This window comes from Parasteatoda tepidariorum, chromosome 1, assembly GCF_982258835.1.
Source record: "Parasteatoda tepidariorum strain Cologne lab strain chromosome 1, Ptep-v5.0, whole genome shotgun sequence".
NCBI classification, from domain to species: domain Eukaryota; kingdom Metazoa; phylum Arthropoda; class Arachnida; order Araneae; family Theridiidae; genus Parasteatoda; species Parasteatoda tepidariorum.
This window is the reverse complement of record NC_141755.1, coordinates 41,663,270-41,682,934: the sequence shown is the minus strand read 5'-3', so window position 1 is coordinate 41,682,934 and position 19,665 is coordinate 41,663,270. Positions and strand designations below refer to the sequence as shown.

General features: G+C 30.7%; 1 protein-coding gene across 6 annotated transcripts in view; it reads right to left on the bottom strand.

Moving 5' to 3' along the window:
• The window catches only part of LOC107452541 (dachshund homolog 1-like), a 196,893-nt gene that overhangs the window by 57,976 nt on the left and 119,252 nt on the right, over positions 1–19,665 (bottom strand). For 3 of the 6 annotated variants that reach the window (XM_043042701.3, XM_043042705.3, XM_043042703.3), the window contains 3 exons: positions 5,391–5,515; positions 4,492–4,674; positions 3,550–3,765 (listed from right to left, as the gene is read on the bottom strand). In XM_043042701.3, coding sequence (XP_042898635.1) covers positions 3,550–3,765; positions 4,492–4,674; positions 5,391–5,515 — 524 coding nt within the window. 6 annotated transcript variants of the gene reach the window in all.

The window sequence follows — 19,665 nt, the reverse complement described above, 5'->3', positions numbered from 1 at the left end:
AAGATTTACAAAAGTCTTTATTTAGTCCTATAATTTTGTTTATCAAATTTCTTAAAACGAGAGTAAGTTTTTTCTTATCAAGTTTCTTCTTTTTATTTAGAATTATTGTTCCATTCTAAAAAATGACCCCTTTTACGACTGAGATTTTTTTTCTTCTCTCTTTCTCTTTTTGCAAAATCTTCTAACTTTCTCTCCATCTTTGTAGTGGATATTAGGAATGTAAAAGTGCGGAAGTGTGAAAAGATAGTCATTAACATAATTTCAGAAATCTTTCAGCTACTTTGCATCTCCAACTCCGGAAATTTGAAGTGCAGTAGATGGATATGGGAAAAGGGGTTAAGGAACGGATAAAGGGGGAGAAAGCAAGCAAATAGATACTATTTTGTTACATTTCGAAAAGAAAAAGGAACGGAAAATGAGGAAAGAGAGGAAATATTTTAATAAGGTAACATTTCCGCGAAACTTCTATTAGGGTTGCCACATTTTTTTTTCATTCATTTTACATATCGCCAACCTAACATACCTTTCAACCAGTACAATTCATTTTGTTCTTTAATTAATTTTTATTTTATATTTCATAATGATTTGTCTTAAAAACTTTAAAATGATAATATTAAAATATTGCACGATAAATGACCAAAATAGGTTGAATATACTGTAGGTTAGTACTGTTATTTTAACTATGTTGAATTAATCAAAAAGGAATGTAAGTGCAAAAAGTACTAGAATTAGAGTATTTTCTGTAAATAACGAATTTTAAGAGTAGTCAGGAACCAAATTAAACGTTGTTGCAAATGTAATTTTTAAGTATTCTTTGGTTTGTTCAAGTTTTTTAACGATTAAATCCCGAAAAATTCCAAAATCATATTTTGGAATTGTTTTTGCTTAGCATAGTTTATTGGTCATTATATGGCATTTTACAGATCTAGTACATTTCACAGCTGATTTCAGATTTTAAGTGATAATTTTGATTGGTCATTATTATTATTTTTTTTTATCAGATTTAATAACAGTAGTATCTACGAAGTAACTTTTTAAGCAAAAAATAAGAACCACAGCATATTTCTAATTGTGAACTATACTCAGAAAACAAGACTACTTCACATAACAAGAGTATTTGTTGGGAATACCGTAATGGTGACACCTAACCAGCATTCAACCCTGCTCCTATGCCCCTAATGAAGGAATTCTTCGATAAAGCCAAGTGGTGCAGATGTTAATAAAATAGTATAGTTTCATAATTTATAGGCGTGCATTGTTATGTTATGTTCCCCCAAAAATTTATACCCTGATTACTTTTCCAATTATTTCTAACACGTCTGCTTTCGATTTGATGAATTTTTGAAAATTTGAATTTTTAGTTCCATTTAAGAAATTTGCTTGTTTAAAAATAAAGACATTACTTTGGTTTACGAAGGAAATTTAAAAACCTACACTGTAAAAAACTCTGTAAATCTTTAACCAGTATTTGGTGTAAAGTTTCTCATTATCCCAGCATTAATTAAAGTTCATTTCTTTTATGTTTCCTTTTTAAATTTGGTTGGCGGTATAAAATGGTTAGATGTATGTCATAAAATAACCTACTTACGGTAAATAGTTTAGTTACGGTAAATAGCTACCTTGATCTGCATTTCAGCGCTTTAAAAATACCTAATAATGGTGCAATTTTCCTCTGCTTTTATAAAAGAAGAATGAGAAAAGGTGTTTTGCTTCTTCAAAAGACCTATTTTTGGTGCAACCTTCTTCTGATATTTGGAACTAGTGAAAATACCAAAATATGGTAAAATTGATCTCCATTTTATGCAGCCAGCTAGTGAAAACCAATTTTTGGTGCTCCGTGACTCGGAATTTTTTACAGTGTATAGTTATAAAAGCTTCTCAAAATACCAATATGCACGAATAAATAGTTTAACTATTCGACGAGACCATACACATTAGTGCATTCGAAATTGATTCTAAATTTAGTATATTTTCCCTATAATTGAATTACATGCAGAATTTCCACTTTTAAGAATGGGTATGTTGTGGTAGGGCTGTCTCGCCAAATGTGGAGAATGGCTTTTATCCACTATAGAAAAGGCGCGTCTTTTACGAGGGGTCGTAAAAGGCGGTCGTGAAGGAGTTTACGAGGCGGTTGATGGCAGCGATCGCACGCCAAGTCTGATGAAGAGCTTTTCACACGAGTTTTCATTTTGTGTACTTTGCTTTTAATGAGGCCCCGCTGCCCCTTGTTATCTGTTACACTCCCCCCCCCCTTCTTTCAATACAAGCCCCCTCATCCAGATTAGCCCAAGAGAGATCAAATCTTGCTTCCAAATTGAGGTGGATTTAAGAATAAGGAGACTATAGTTGAAAATGAAAGAACTTTTTTTTTTCATGTTGGAAATATGCCTTTGAAATGTATTTCTATTTTGGACGCCTTCTTTTTTCCCTCTTTATCACAGTAAGTTAATAAACTTCTTTCTTTCTTTCTTTCGATTTTATTTCAAAGTGGTTGGCAAGTACAGAACAAAAAAGGTGTTTTTTTTTTTTTATAGAATTGAGTATTCAAATATGTGTAGAACCCATCAAATAAATGACAGTTGCATAAGAAGACTCATTATATGTGAAGCAAACTTGTTTAAAGAAAAAAGTAAATATTACTTATGTCTTATTCTGTTTTTTGTAACATAGATTGCCTGTTGGGAACGCTGTAGTGAACCAAAAAAAAATTTTTTCTCATCCATATTCCCCTAAGTGAAGGATTGGATTTGTAATTTATCTACCTGTTGTAAATTTTATAATTTGTTTGTAATAACATTCACTTATTATTTGCTAATTCTTAGTTGATATCGATTCCTCGATAGTAATGGAATTAAAAGTTTATATATATATATATATATATATATATATATATATATATATATATATATATATATATATATATATATATATATATATATATATATATATATATATATATATATATATATATATATATATATATATATATATATATATATATATATATATATCCGTATATACAAAGATTCAATCTTCGGTGTTTGAGGAGTATCTTTGAAATATACCAATTATTTAGCTAATAACGAAGCACTCAGGCGCACTTTTTTTAGATCAACATACCTTTTTCAGTCGGATTTTGATTTTTGGCTGTAAAGAATAGTGAGAAAAAAACCGCAATCGAATATTTTAGTGAGGATGGCTCTTAAATTTCGGTCAGGAGAACAGTGAAAAAGTTTGAATTCAATTGGGCTATTTTTATCTTTAGCAAAGTTTGACATGTTTTTGGAACTGATTGTTATTCTTTGCGCACTGATTTATAAACATGCAAAAAATATTTTTGAATTACTTTTTAACTACTTTTTTTCTGTTTATGGAGTTGTAATAAACCAAAAAAAAATATTTAATCTTAAGGAATATCCATAAAGCAGTTACTTTAAATCTCGGGGGGGGGGGGGGGAATTTCAATTCCGTCTCGAATGCAAGTTTTGGACAGATAAACTGAAAAAAGGACGATTTAATCTAGAAATTCCATTCAAGGAAACTTACCTTTCTCTATATTGATTTGCCTCTCTTGTTGGCGAGCATTATCTGCGGCCACTTTCAAGAGACCTTGTATGTTTCTGAGGAGTGTCTCAATGGATGAAACCACTTGACCAGTTGGAGATCCTCCGTCCACAGCCAGATGACTGAAAGGAAACATTTGACTAGGGGCCAATCTCTCACCATTTGCTGTACTACTCACGTCAGGATGATCACTAAAATCTGAAGGCATCAGTGAAACAAAATATATTAGTTATATATTTATAGAATTGCTGTTATGACTAACACATTTCTTTCCAACGAAAAAATTATTCACACTTTTAAATGAAATAGTCTTCTTTTTTATCCTTGAAAAATGAACTTTAGCATTACTTATAAAGAAAAGAAAACTTTAAAAGGTTCTTATTATCTCATACATCTATGAGTAATTGTGAAAGCAACTCATGTCAAGATTTAAGGAAAATATATAGTTGTCTTTAAAAATATTAAATTTCTGGCAATTTTCAATAAAGAGGAACACACTTGCTTTCTTAGAATCAATGTTCGGTCACCAACTCAGAAAATTGGATTCTGTTACATTTTCCTAGACATTTAAAAATCTAATTTCTGATGTTTGGAAATTTTAACACCGGTATCTTTAATAAAATGCAAAACAACTTAAACCAAAAATAAAAACTCGTATGTAGGTGTTAGAAATGAAATACAAGTTTCAATTCAAAATATCATTACAAAGTCTATTAACATAATGAATATTTTTGTTCGTAAAAAAAATTAAACTATTTCAGATTTCTGCCTTTTGCGTTGTCATGTTTCTTTTTAAAAAAAAAACCGCAACACTTTTAAATACAGTTTTAAAACGAAAAAAATTTTATATTATGACAGAATTCATAAAATATATTATGACTGAAAAGTAATATTATGACAGAATTCTCCTTTTCTTTGTCTAACCTTGATCTCGGTCATCATCGTCATCATCGCTGTAATCGTCGTCTGCTCCGTCATTGTATGGTCCTTCACTTCCACTACCCTCTGCACTGTGGAGTCCAACACCCCCTCCTCCACCTCCCCCGCCACCTCGACTGCTATTTTGGGAGAGATTTAAAACGGGGCTATGGCCACTATTGCCGGTACCTGCAATTCAATTTTCAATTAATAAACTATCTTTTCATTAATTTTCAGAGTTAGATTACTATGTCTAGTAAATTAAATCTAACTAACAGAAGGTATTAATAACAAGGTTGCCAACCAGCTTTTCTGTTTTGCGAATCTATGTATATTTGTGTAGTTTACTACAGTAGTATTCTTTGATTCTTGAGACGATGCTTCAAGAGTGAAATAATTTCAAAACACACTAGGCTTTAATATTTTTAAAAATATAGAACTATACTTGCTGACTGTATCCAACAGCAATACAACAAATGTTGATAATGAGTTCGTGATTGATGGATTTGAATGCTGTTAAAAGTATTTTGTTTGCATCATTACTCTATTTTATGAAATCATTCAACGAAATTTTTCACGTGGTTCTTGTAAATTGAGAGGATAAATAAAAAGCAATCGGAATACTGAATTCTTCTGTAACTTTTAAAAGTTCAAAACCCATAGAAATTAAGAAAAGTCAACGATAATTACAGAAAATCAGTTAAAATCAATAAAAATTAAAAGAAAATGATTGAAAAAATATATGATGAAATTACGAAATGTCTGCGAAAATTATAAATTTGACGATACCATGGAAATTAGGAAAAAATTTGCGGAAATTTCAGAAAAATCAGTCGAAAAAATTGCTTGTTGGCATCCATAAATAAAAACTGATTAAAATTTGTATCAGTTTTTTTTAGACTTACCATTGACGTAGCTATCTTTCTGCCTAGACACATCATAGTAGAGTCTATCTTTACCATCCGATGCATCAACCCGATCATCTCTTAACCTGAAATAGGACTTGACTTTATTCACCAAATCAAGGTAGCTAGAACATAATAATACCACTTCTATAGAATAATAAAGGAAAGATAATCGCAAAACAAATTAGTAAAAATTATAATAATACTGTAAGATGTTTCAAGCATAAATTTAATTTTATTACTGCAGAAGAATTAGTTACTGCTATAATACATTGTGTATTAACGTCTGTTACAAATTGTTAACAAAACCATAGAAACGTAAAAGCTTTTAGACATTTTATTTCATTTTTATTCGCTTTATAATATGCTGAAATCCATTGTCCACACCTTGGCAGTTTTACTTTACACATAGTGTGCAACATAAACTATGCTAACGTAAAGTTATATATTAACTCTAATTATTAGTCTTCAAATTTCTGGAAAACATTTAATTTGAAAAATGATTCCTAACACAGTCAGAATACCTCATTATACACGCAATAAAACACTTATTTTCAAGCCATACAGTCGGAATGTTTGTTAATTATGGCGAATAAATTGGCGCACTTTTCCAAGAAAAAGAATCTCGTTTGCGGAAAACCCTTCTTACCGATTCCTGATTCCAGGAGACAAAAGAAAGCGAGAAGATCGGGAAAGGAGATAAATAGTGAGTTGAAAAGTCAGGAAATCCGAAAAAGAACGAAATGTTTCTGTCATTATCTCATTTGTTCGATGTTCTCTCTCTGTTCTTAGTCCTACTTAATTTGCATACCCTTTTAATGAAACGACTCTCTCTCTCCATTTCGGTTGAACACTCCTTTTCCTGCCCCAAAGGACGGGTGATTAATGAAATCTCGGCAAATGTAATTTTAAACGAGTAATTTTTCGCGCCTCTTTTCACTTTTCCACTATGCCGACTGTTTATTCAGAGGAAAAGTGGAATATTGAAATTCGCGGAAGGCTACTGGAATGAAAATAATTTATTCCGTCAAAAAATACTTCTCTCAGCAAAATATGTTTTTTTTTATGCGGTTCATTTTCATAATTACTTCTTATTAATTAATGACAGAAAGCATTTTAGAGACTTTAATATTTCCGTACCCATAAAAAAAATTCTTTTAATTGGAAATAGAATAAATTAGAAAATATGTACACTGTAAAAAGTTTCTGATAAAATTACGGTAAAATTCTATGGTACAAAATAAATTTTATGTACCTTAATTTTTAATATTTACTGACTCACTGTAATTAAATAAATATTACTGTAAAAGGGTATGGAATTAAATTTTACGCTAAAAAGTACTGGCACTGCTGGTATTTTTGCTGTAATTTTATCAGGAATTTTTTACAATGTACTTATACAAAGGCAGTAAATGAACTCATATTGAAATTTAGTTCATATCATTGCGGATATCCCTTATTTTATTTATTTCTTCCCCAAACTGAAATATAATAATAAAAAATTATGTTCATTTTTTACGTCAATAAAACAAAAATATCTCAAAGTTAGTCTTTATTGATTGCATTTGCTGTGTTGATGTCTTCGTTGGTAAATGAGGCATCAAATACGGTTGGATAAAATTAAATGAATAATTAGGAATAGGAATGATTAGGATTAAGTCCTTACAAAGTCACTCCTATCATGAAATTAATTAAAAGAACAATTAATTATTATTTTATGAATTGACGATTCCTCAGATTTAATCAGGCAAAAAAATTAATAAAAAATTGAAAAAGAAAGATAGACCAGACTAAAAATATATTTACAGGAGAAAAGTAGAAAAAAAATTGGTAAGATCCTACCCAATATGTTTAATAATAGTCAATAATATTTTTAAACAATGCAGTTAATAATTTTTAAAATAAAGTTTAAAGATAATAATACAGAATAGCTTTTAATTCAATTTACCACTGTCATTAAAGTCACAATATTGTATCTCCGTAACCTCCTAATCATTAGGCATTTTCAGGATATTATTTTATAGAAAAGCTCAGTAAAGGAAATTTTTTATTTAGTAATTTTGTTATTTTTTTCTCTTTTCTCGGATTAAATTTAATAATTTAAACAAATGTATAAACCGTACAAAATGGTGATTTGTTAACTTGGTAATTTGGTTCAAAATATTTGTATTTAAAGAGAAAACAAATCTTGTTATGACAAATAATGAGTATGTGATTTGTTAATTTCTAATAGTTGAAATTAGAAATTTTTTTTTTATATGATTCACTAGCAGCTCTATAACTGATTTTGGAAAGACTAGGCTAACTTACACCTAGTTTAAAAAGTAAAAGCTTTTTCTCACAATACATGATTTTTTGGATGACTTTTATTTTAGCCTCACTTTTGATTACAGTTAAGTTAAAATAAGTTTTCCTGTGTGACTCAAACCTAAGAACTAAATTAGAATATCAAATCAGTTTTTAATTGTTATATCAGTTTATAAAAATTTCGATATTCAATACCAAAAATTGCAATAATTTATTCGAATAACACGAAAAGCTGTATTAAGGATAGTTAAAAAGAGCACTAAGACACAATAATACAACCTCTTCGTTTTTTGTGATTTCAAACAACAATAATATTGAATGAGTTCCAATAAAAAAATATTAAATAAAAATAAAAATAGCTTTTTGCTTTTAGTCAATAAAATTAAATGAGTTCAAAGCTCAGATTGATCAAAACTCCTCGCTTATTCAATTTTAGTTTAATGTTGAAAAAGTTTATAAAATAAAATAATCAAAATTCTTTGCTTTTGGGTAGTATTATTTTAATATTAAATGAGTTCAAATAATAAATTAATCAAAATAATCAATTACTTCACAATTTTCTAAGCACTTTGATAAACATTATTGAGATCAGACGATCAGACGAACAATATCGAAAGTAGGAATAAATCAAGTCCTAATAGAGACCGGGACTTGCACCGCAAGTCCTCAATCCATCCTCTCTTTTATTTAAGAAGCGTCCCCGATTGATAAGCAGGTAAAAGATAAGATGAAAAGCGAAAGTGGGTAAAGCTTTTGTTTTAAAACTTCTGCCGTTTGATATGCAATTTCCACCGTTTGTCTTTTTCAAAAGCTTTGGAAACAATAAGCTTCGTTAATTCAGACGTCAATCCTTACCCCGGGTGGGGTCTCTTTTTTAAAAACAAATTAGTGGCAGATTTTCGAGTAACTTTTACCCGTTCGCCCGATCAGAAAAGAGGAAAAGATATCGCCTCGAATCCCCTATCTGTTAATTATCAGTCGTTCGTTTTTCATCTCAGGTTAATTTGTTTTTGTGCGCTTTGTTTTCGAATTGTCTCGCTTCGGATGCCAACCTTCAGAGATAAATGATATTTTCTTAAGTAAACTTGCTGTTGAATACTTAATCCTAGTTCAGATCGTTTGGAATTCTTAAAATGCAGACGATTTTTAGAAAATAGGAAAGTAAAGTGCAAGAAAGTTTTTAGACAAAAACTATTGTTAATTAAAAGAAACTTAATTACATTTATTAAATATTAAAATTTCAGATTAAATTTTATCTCAGAATAGTTTAATAAGGAGTTAAATGGTAGTTTCTTAAGCAAAAGTATCGAAATTTTTTTGGAAATAATACCTGGTGAGATCATTTTTAGAGTTCTTAAAAGCAGACGATTTTTAGAAAAGGAAAATTTTGAAAGATGATTTTTAAGAAGATCCGGAATGGCAATCGAATTTATGACAGTTTTTTAAAAATATTTTCTAGGTGATAAACTTCAACCTCAATATGCATAAGATTTTCTTCAGTTATGACCATGCTTTTGCACTTTAAAATTTTCTACTGTTTCATAGTTTACATTATTTTTGACGTTAAACAGCCGGTCAACTTAACCGATGAAATGCGCTTAATGTTTAACTCCATAATCTCTCAAATTTGAATCCAGTTAAAAGAGAAAAAATGAATTCTTGAGTCATTTGGTCATCCTGATTACAATGACTCAAAGACATTCAACTCATATAATAAAATTCAAACTCATATAATAAAATAAGCTTGCATATTTAGTGTACATTTCAGAAAATTAATGTTTATTTATTTGAGTGTAAAAATATTTATGAACACTAATGAAAAAAAAAGTTTCGAAGCAACTTGTTTTTATTCATTTATGATTTTTTTTAAATATATAACAACGATTGTATTTATCATTTATATAATTTTAAATTAAATAAACATTCAGAGCTAAAATGAACAGTAAGCAGTTGATAACACAGTTTTTACAAACAATATTTTCAAGTACTAAACATGAATAATGGAAATATGTTTTAAACGAAACCAAAAGTAAAAATCTCCCTATTTTTAAAATGTTTCCAACAGTTTTTCTCTCCCTCTTTCTTTTGAAAAGAAATATGCTCCGGGTTTTTCTATCTATTTTTACGAGGTTAATTTTCGAGGAAACTTTTTTCATATCCTATTTCTTCTGAATTCACTCTCATTTCTAGGGTATTATAAAGAAACATTCGTTTAAATTAAAAGTGCTTATTTCCCGTAACCCTTTCCGAAATGCATATTCATTAGCGAACATGGGTCTCGAAGTACGGACCAAAAGGCAAAAGGCGCTCAGATTTTGAATAATAATTATTCCCCCTCGCCCCCACACACCCTATGTATACATGTATGAGCAAAACGTCTTTAAATTCCCTTTTGGCCAAATTAAAGGCCCTGGAAAGTCTAGAATAGGCACCAGAGGCCGTGATTATCTTTTAGATACGATATGAAGAATTTAAATCTTATCTCTAACTTTTTTTTTTTCTGGCGCTGATTCATTATTTAAAAGTACTTCTCCCCCATGCAAACGCTTTTTTTGACTGTTTCTTTCTGCATTCTTAATTCGATATTTTATTTTTCATCTCTTTTTCTCCCTTTTGCATAATCTTAATTTTTTTTCCGTGCTTACTGGATAATATGTTGCGCTCTTTTTAACACTTCTCACTGTTTAATTACTTATAAGGGGTTGGGGGGGGAGGAGGGAATAAATGAATGAAGTGAATTAAAAAGAGAAATGTCGTACGAATATTCATGTGCATGCGCTTCGGGTTTTATCTTCATTTGTCAAAAAAAAAAAGTATGGAATTAAGACGTAACGAAAAAAAAACGAAAGAAAATGTGATTAAAGTCATTATGAAAATAATCTTTCAAATGTAAATTTAACGTAATAAATACCTTTAAGTCGTCTTAATATTAAAGACAGATGAACAAGTAAGGAAATCTCTTTAATGTGGGTACGGAAATTAGAATAAATAAGGGGATTTCTCGTCTCTTAATCTTTAGTTTAAATCGAGTGGGAAATTGCCAAAGACACTGTTATTTTTGTTCGATTTTTCTGACTTTTTAACTGTTCAAGCTGTTAATTGTGTTAGATGGTGCTTTTAAAGCTTTAATCTAGAAATTAGATATAAATTTGGCTTAAGTTCTAACTGGTTTCGATTTAATGTAGCTAACGATTAAAAAAAATGGCTGGTCTGGAAGTTGTCAAAAAAATGTAATTTAGCAACTGAACTGAAAGTATTTTAGCATGCATTATAGGACTTTTATGAACTTTAAAACCCCTTAATTTTATTTTTATAAGCCAATGAAAATTGTATAAGGCATTAGAATTTTTTAGAGGGACCACTTTTTAAAAACTTAAAAATTTCAAATGGTTGAAAACATTGTTCATCTTAATAATAGGATACATTTCTTTTGAGACATTCTTCAAAATATTAAAACATTACAATGTTCGTTTCAAAACGGAAAGAAAATATAAGGAACAGGAGTGGAAGGGAATCATTTTTAGAACATTATAAAATATTTAAAATAATTTCATGTTTATTTAAGTAATAATAAAAGGCAAATTCTGTGCATTTTCAACGAAAAAAGTGGTGATGTGACTTGCATGTAGTTTTTAATCACCATTAGTTACTCAGTGACTAGTGGAGGCTGTTAATTTCGCCCAATGGCTGACCTCCGATGACTCAGGGGATAGAGAGTTCGCCTTCCAATGAGGTGAACGGGGTTCGAATCACAGCGATGGTTGGTCGATACGAATTCCGCATCCGGCTGGCATTGACCACAGTGCTGACGTGAAATATCCAAATGTTCTCAGAGGTAGATGGATCATGGGTTAGAGTCCCCTTGCCGTCAGACTAACCGTGGGAAGCTCTCGCTGTCTTCCTCTCCATGTAACGCAAATGCGGGTTAGTTCCATCAAAAAGTCCTCCACAAAGGTAAATTTCTCTCACTAACTTGATACAGCAGTTTCCTTGTCTTCTGGTTTGGGTTCAAAATTACAAGGATACGGAGTTGAACATTTGTAGTCGTAAACCCAAAAATTGGTTGAAAAAGAGCCGTGGTGGCTCAGGGGATAGAGCGCCTGCCTCCCAATGAGGTGAACCGCTTTCGAATCTCGGTGATGGCTAATTGATTCGAATTTCTTACCCGTCTCGCATATGACCACCATGCTGACGGAAAATATCCTCAGTGGTAGACGAATTATGGGTTAAAGTCCCCTTGTCATCAGTTAACCGTGGGTGATTTTCGTGGTTTTTCTTTCCATGTAACGCAAATACGGTTTAGTTCCATCAAAAAGTCCTCAAGGAAATCAAATTTCTCGCAATACTTGATACAGGAGTTCCCTTGTCCTCTGGATTGGGTTCAAAATTACAAGGGTACGGAGTTGAACATTTGTAGTCGTACACTGAAGATTCAGTCGGCTGTTCAATGACGGTCATAAAATAAAATTGGTTGAAAAAATAGAAATTTTGAACTTTTTTCGAAAAATATATATGCTGAATATCATGAAAACTTTCATAAAAAATGTAGATTAAAAACCTAAGTATTATTGCTTCCTTATAATTAATTGAGTTACCTTGATTTTCTCTGAAGGTGAAAAAAAAAATAATAATAATGTTATTTTTACTCTTATCTAGTAAACATTTGTAATTAATTACTGGTAAACTTAAATAAGCACTTAAATCACATTTATCATATGTGAAGATACTTTTTACAGGCACAACTCAAACAACATTTTAAAGGGAGATAAAAACTTGACTTCAATACACGCTTCTGCACTTCTTGTTATTGCAGAAGCAGTTCCAATTCTAGTTAAAGAATATTTGATCACAACTTTCAAAGAAGCGAAGAAAAAAAAATTTAAAGAAAAAAAAAAAAAAAGGAAAGAAAATTTTCCGGAACTGTAAAAGAATAAAAAAAAAAAAAATTGTGATGAAAATATTTTAGCGTCCATTGTTTGGGCCGTTAAAAGTGAGATGGGTTTGGAATTCGCGATCCTAAAATTGAAATGAAGTAAATTCCCGTCCGATCATTTATCAAATTCCCGTGACAGGAATACGCGTCGCTTCTTGTGTGACCAATGACATCAAAGGCAAGGCGGGGCTAGATTTCTTCCCTTTTATGGAATAAAAAGAATTGTGCATCATAAAAAGGTACAAATGTCAAGTATAGTGACAAATTGTATCATAGCCTTCGCGAGCTATTCATCATTAACGGATACTTTTTCAGTTTAATATTCTGCAATGCTAAACGGAAATGGGGAGTTACAGTATATGCACGCAAATCTTTCTCTGCAGTTCTCACGACTCAACTCTCTTCTTAAATTATTTATTTTTTTGCGTACGTACGAACAATCTTTTTTTTCTTCTTCCTTTTAATAAAATAAAAAAAACAGGGTACTACATTTTAAAACTCTTCAAAGCTCTTTCGTCGACGAAAAAAAGTAGCAGTTTAAGTACTTCATATTTGAAGCAAAGCTATGATTTTAAACTATATACGGCAGTGGTTCCCAAATGGTAACCTGCGGAACTCTAGAGTTCCGCTTAAAAGTTGAAGGGGTTCCGAGAGTTAAGTACTTTTTACACGATTTTTTTCGTAAATCTTTTTGAAATCTATAATTATATTTAGATCCAATCAATTACTTATTATTTCAAATACCTTTATGAAATCATATATTTAAAATAAAATGCCAAAAAGAGGTAAATAATCGAAAAATTATGAAAAAGAACATGCATTTATAAAAAAATTGCAATAGTATTTCACATTGTCCTTTTCAAATCAAATAAAAAATTTATAATAACTGAATCTATTAATAAAGAAATATGTTTGAATATAAACTATTTTAAACGTTTATAAAATGTCTTTTTTTTTCTGTAGCAATACGAAAACAAATTTTTAGCTAGAGTAGATGTAGCTCTAAGATTGCGAATTCAATAAAACCTAATTTAATGATAAAACGATAAAAAAATGCATTCCTCTTTTTAAATATAAAAAACTCTAGAAGTAAAAAAAAAAGCAATCTCTTAATGATTATATTCACTTTATTTATTAAGTCGAGATCCGCCAGAAGATGCTTGATTATTTGAGGTTCCAAAGCCGAAAAAAATTGGGAACCTATGATATATACCATCTTGTCTTAAAGAATTATCTGGGTTTTAGAATTGGTATTTTTTTTAAAAAGGTTTCATATATAAAATATTGAAAAAAAGTTATGAAACTTTTAATAATTGTAAATTTAGCTTAGCTTCTCCACGAAAACGATCAAGATCCATGAACAGTTCTAAATTTTGTAAGTTTTATAATCCTAAATAATGCAGCGTCAGAGTAAAATATAAAAATTAAGTGAAAAACGCTTCTCATTTTCACAAAATTAGGGCATTTTTTGCTATGAACGTTTTGCGCTATTTTCAGAACTAACATAACGGATGTAAAAACGGATGAACGCTTAATTTGACCTACTAGTCATGACTAACTGTTGCAAATTTACAATAATTTTAAAAATATTTCCAAGAAAAAAAGAGCGTTGCTTCATGTTCCCAAAAAACCTTCGAAAAACAGCTTTAAGGTAATTGGGTACTTCATTTAGATCATACAAGAGGTGCATAATAAGCTATTTTATTTAATAACCATCGTTGAACAGCCGACCCAATTACGGGTTTACGACTACTAATGTTCACCTACATAGCCTTGTAATTTTGAACCCTATCCAGAAGACAAGGGAACTCCTGGATCAAGTATTGGGAGAAATATGCCTTCGTGGAGAAATTTTTGATTGAACTAACTCGCATTTGCGTTGCACGGAGAGGAAGACCACGAGAACTTTCCACTGTTAGCTTGTCGGCAAGGGAAGTCCCATGATCCATCTACCACTGAGGATATTTTTATGTCAGCAGAGTGATTGTTGGGAGCGGGTGCGGAAATCGTATCGACCAGTCATCGCAATTCGAACCCAGTTCACCTCATTGGAACATGAATGCTCTATCCCCTGAGCCACCACGGTGACGGTCTGGGAAACATCTCTGAGGTTGATCTGAAGACATGCCATCAAAATTTTGATCCTCTGCAGAAGGGACGGCATTTTCGCTTTAATAGCACGACGTCCCATGCACGAAGTCGAGCACTTTACAGTTAAATATTTTAGGGAGCGATGCCGCGCGCCCTCGGTCCCTACGCAGGCTGATGAAAGTAGTCACCCGCTTACTGACCGCAGCCAATGATACTTGACTTCGGTGTTCAGCTGGGAATCGCGTCTTGACGATTAGTCCACTGTGGGGTATTTTAAAGTTAAATCAAGCACTTTAACCAATATTTAAAGTGAAATACAGTACGAACTTTACTGTAAGATTAAATAATATCAACTGAATGTAAAGAAAATGAAAGATAAAAACTCTCTACTTGAGTTAAAAGTACTGATCGTGTTTTCAATTCAAAAACATTTGCGTAAAGTCAAAATAAAATAGTATCAAACATTGTTGAGTTTTATCTAAAATATCTTCCACCAAAAAAGTGCTTGCTCAATTCTGTTCTTGTAAGATTCATAATCTTCCAGGTTACGAGTTTATACCAAGTTGAGTATCAAGAGCTGTAAGTATTTGGCTGTTTATATTCTTTATGCAAAAAATTCTGAATCCTAAAGCCCATATATTTTTGTATTTTCTGTATAAACTTAGCTCACTAATAGTTAAATTCCATGAAAATGAAATGTTTTGCACTCCGTGACACTCAATATTCAACTATCTAAAAACTTTATGAACTTTAATTGGGCAAAACACCACTAAATTATTTTAATTTTAGCAACAAAATTTCTTTTAATTTAGTTTTTGACAAAAGTAAATTTGTTCTAATCATCTCCAACTCAGAATTAAGAACTCCATTATCACATCTTGAAATGTTGCGTCAATTCGAAATTTAGTAATTAAACTTTAATTTCGTTTTCTGCCTAATGAGTTAAGAGTAAAAGAGTTCTCGAACAAAACCGGAGGGACAAGGGGCATTGGTGTTTAAATTAACATCAACCTTACCCTCCCCCCATTTTAAAGGGGAAAAGCACAGAATATAACAGGAAATATGGATCATTCTGTCCCCAGGTGATTAGCAAAGGTAAAAGGCTTTAGTTTTAGATAGAGGATTAAGATGTCATAAAGGCTTAAAATTCTGTGCGTCTCGTCTTCATTAAAAGTAAAAGAATAGAACATTGCGATTTTGCTCTTCTTTTGAATGGAGAAATGTGTGATAGGATATTCCGTTTATTCGAGAATGTTTGAAGAATTTAAAGTTGAAGACTCGAGAAAGTTCTATTCTGAAGAGACTGTTTAGAATGTTAGCTTTCTTATCTCTTCAACAGAGAGATTTCCACCGAAAGTTAATTGTAGAACAGAACGATTAAAAGAGAAGAATATGCATAAGAACTAATTTAAATACATCATATCTTCATATGAAAATGAGCTTCATAAAACCTTTAAATGAACTATTATTATTCATTCAAAATGCTTCCAGTTTTATCGTGAATCTCATTCTATATACTGCAATAATTATTTTATGAAAATTAATAAACATAAACGTTAAAATTTTAATGCGTGAAATTAAAAATGTTTTTATTTTCATGCATTATTTTCATAAAATATTAAGATTAGGTGACACTATTATTGACTTACACTGTACAATTAGGATGCTCTATTAAACACAAAATAATTAAACTAAAGATTTTAGTGAATATATATTCGCATTATAATGCAAGTTAAATATATTGAAAAATAAATACATAATATTATAGAAATTTAATAATAAGTTATATTTATTTAGAAGTATGCAATATTGTTTTCATATCTATATCAGGGAGCGTATAAACAATCATATGCACATCACTCAATTCATTTTGCATTCAAAATCAATTTCTTTTATGAAATGATACCATATTCCTCTTTTTCAGACCGAACTAGATCAATACATTTCACCAAAACCATCAGAACTGTCACACTACTTTTTTTTTCAAAGTTATTTATTTATGTTTTTTTATCGACAAATTTTTTGGATGGTTCGATATTCATACAATCTGTCGAACATTCGACACTGGTTCCTTAACGCCCGTGGAAGCGATCACAGTGTCTCGATCATCCAGACAAGATAGAGGAAGGGACACATACACAGTAAAGTAGAAAAAGTGTGCGCGCGCATCCCGAATACAAGCATCTTCCTCCTCCTCTTCTTCATCCTCGGATAGAAAATCCTTGACACCTAAATGATGGATGATACTCAACACCGAAACGAAAGAACGGCGGAACGAACCAATGTGTGAAGGGCTAAAAAATTAAGAGAAAGACGAAAACATATATGGAGCTCTGTATACGAATGTGTGTGTATGTAGATGTACATATATATCTATATAAACTTTACGGGGAGGGTAGTATATGTCGCGGTAAAGGGGGGGGGGGACTTGAAGTAATCCATCATTCTGTCGGTTTAAATTAACTCCCCAGTAGAATGGAAGGAGATGGGTTTAAAGGAGAGTCGGAAAAGAGAGGAAACAGAAGATTTCTCCTTTATTTTTTATCACCCCCCTATTCAGTGTGGTGGGCATATAGTTGGAGAGATAAAAATTTTTGAAATAAAGGTGTGTGGAGAAAGTATCAATATATTTATATACTTGTAAACTTTGCCTCTATAGTTTGTTAAGATAAAGAAAAAAGGCTCTGTACTGGATTTTTTTCGGGGTTTTCGAGCTTTCATCGATATTGTCACACCTTGCGGTGTAACGTTATCGCTAATTCACGTCATTTTGAGAAAATAAAGGCGGTAAAAATGGCAGATGGCTTGTGGGTGAATTGAATTGGGGTGAAAAATTATGAAGAAAAACCTGCCAATAAAGAGTTGCATTAAAGCAATTTTTTTAGTTTGTTTCAAATCATTTTTAAATGACATTTAAAAAAGAAGACTTACACTTTAATAAGCAAACATATTTGTCATTCTGAAATATGGCTAACATATTTCCTAACATTGAAAAACCAAATTATTAACTTATTTAATCCTTTTTCATTGAACAAAAATCATTAATATAATCAGTGATATTTTTATACCACAACCTTGAATTGATGCAGAATAAAATTTATTTTTAGAGATTCCCTCTAAATCTGTCTGACACATTAGCATAGAATTCCAAAACCGTTATATGGTGACTGATGTTTGGATTTCATTAAAAAAAAATTGTATTATTTCTCACGATTTCTTTTCCACCTAAGAAAAAGAGCCCTGGCTTTTTCTTAGCCTGGTTAAAGAGCAAGGATAAGAAAAAGAGCTCTGGCATTAAATTTAATCAATTAATAGCCAATACATGAATGCCTTAACGTTCCTTGCAAAAACTATTTTAACGTATACATGACACTTGCATTTTTCATTTTCGGAGGTGTCCAATGGAGCTTAACTCTGCAGCCACACCCCCCGTGCCATTTTCCAAATTTATTATTTGATAATGGGTATTTATAATAAAAATTAAGATTAATCTTTACCTTGGAGCTCTACGTGTTTTCAGAAATAAAACTTTTTTATTGTTTATCAAATCTGATTCTTGGAATAAAAAGTATGAACATTTTTAAATTAATTCATTAACTTCTACAACTGGAACTTTACAACAATTATCAATTTCTTAAACCGAAAACATTTTCCTTGATAATTTTATAGTCCATATTTTTAATTTCAAAATTCCACTATGGATAGAGCAACAGTAAATAAATAAAAAAATTAATGAATGGTGTGAAGAAATTTGTGTACTTATGTGTTACATAAAATGAATTTTTATGAACAAAATTTGAAGAATTTCTGACAAAAATCAAGAGGAAAAAAAATAATCAACAAAGAAAAGCGTTAAGATTACTTTTGACGAAATTTGTTTCATCGAAGAACTGACGATGGTTATTTCGGCTCTTTCACGATATGTTCGCAGGGATCATATAGCAGGAAACGGTTTCGTCAAAAAGAAAGAATAAACCTTTATTTATTTTTATTTTTTAATTTCACTGCATCGCAATTTTTTTTAAAAATAATATTAAGAGTATTATGGATATGATTAGATTACGGATATGTTTGTTTATTAAGAGTATTACTTTATGAATTATTTAATTGAATTGATTAAAAAAAATTCTTTCTCCAAAGAAGAATCATTTGATGTTTTTAGCAACAAACAACGTCATGGCTAGTAATCAGAAATTAGAAGAAAAAGAATTATTTTTTAAATTCCAGTAAACCCGACAAAAATAAAAACCCATTTTAAACTCAGGTACAAACTTGCATTTAGAATGTTATGCTGATTAAGTTTATATAGAACATAAACAAATGAAACATACAGTTCTGTACTATGTTGTTAAATCCCAAAATGAAGTATATTATTTTGGAAACATTTTACATCGTTTTAATATTTTGAATTATATAATGCAATATGCCGAAGCTTACGAACATACTAGGGTCGATAATGATCAATCAATTAAGATCTCTACTTCTTTTTTTTTTTTCATCTCCCCCTTTTGATGCTGATGATGAAAGCAGAAGAGAGAGGGGGGTTTGTGTGTAAAGATGGAAAAAGACACCAGCTGGCGTTAATTACATGCCCTCAACACCACCTTAAGCATTGCTGAACAAAAAATAAGACGTTGATGAAAAAAAATTTAGTAATCAGCACAAAAGTACTGTAAAATGCTGCAAAATTTTCTTACAGGATTATGCTCTTTCTTTCGAAGAAAAAACCCGTCTTCCAAGCAATGAAAGTGTTATGGTTAAAATATTTTAAAGTTTTAAATACTTATGAATGGAATAATCATTTTCATTTCAGTTGAATTTTATTAAAAGAACCGAAAATAATAGTTTTGGGGGGAATAACTTTTAGGGATCACTTATTTATGGATGGGCTAAAGTAATTTTGCACGTTAAAAAAATCTTACATTTTACATTGTTGTATCATGC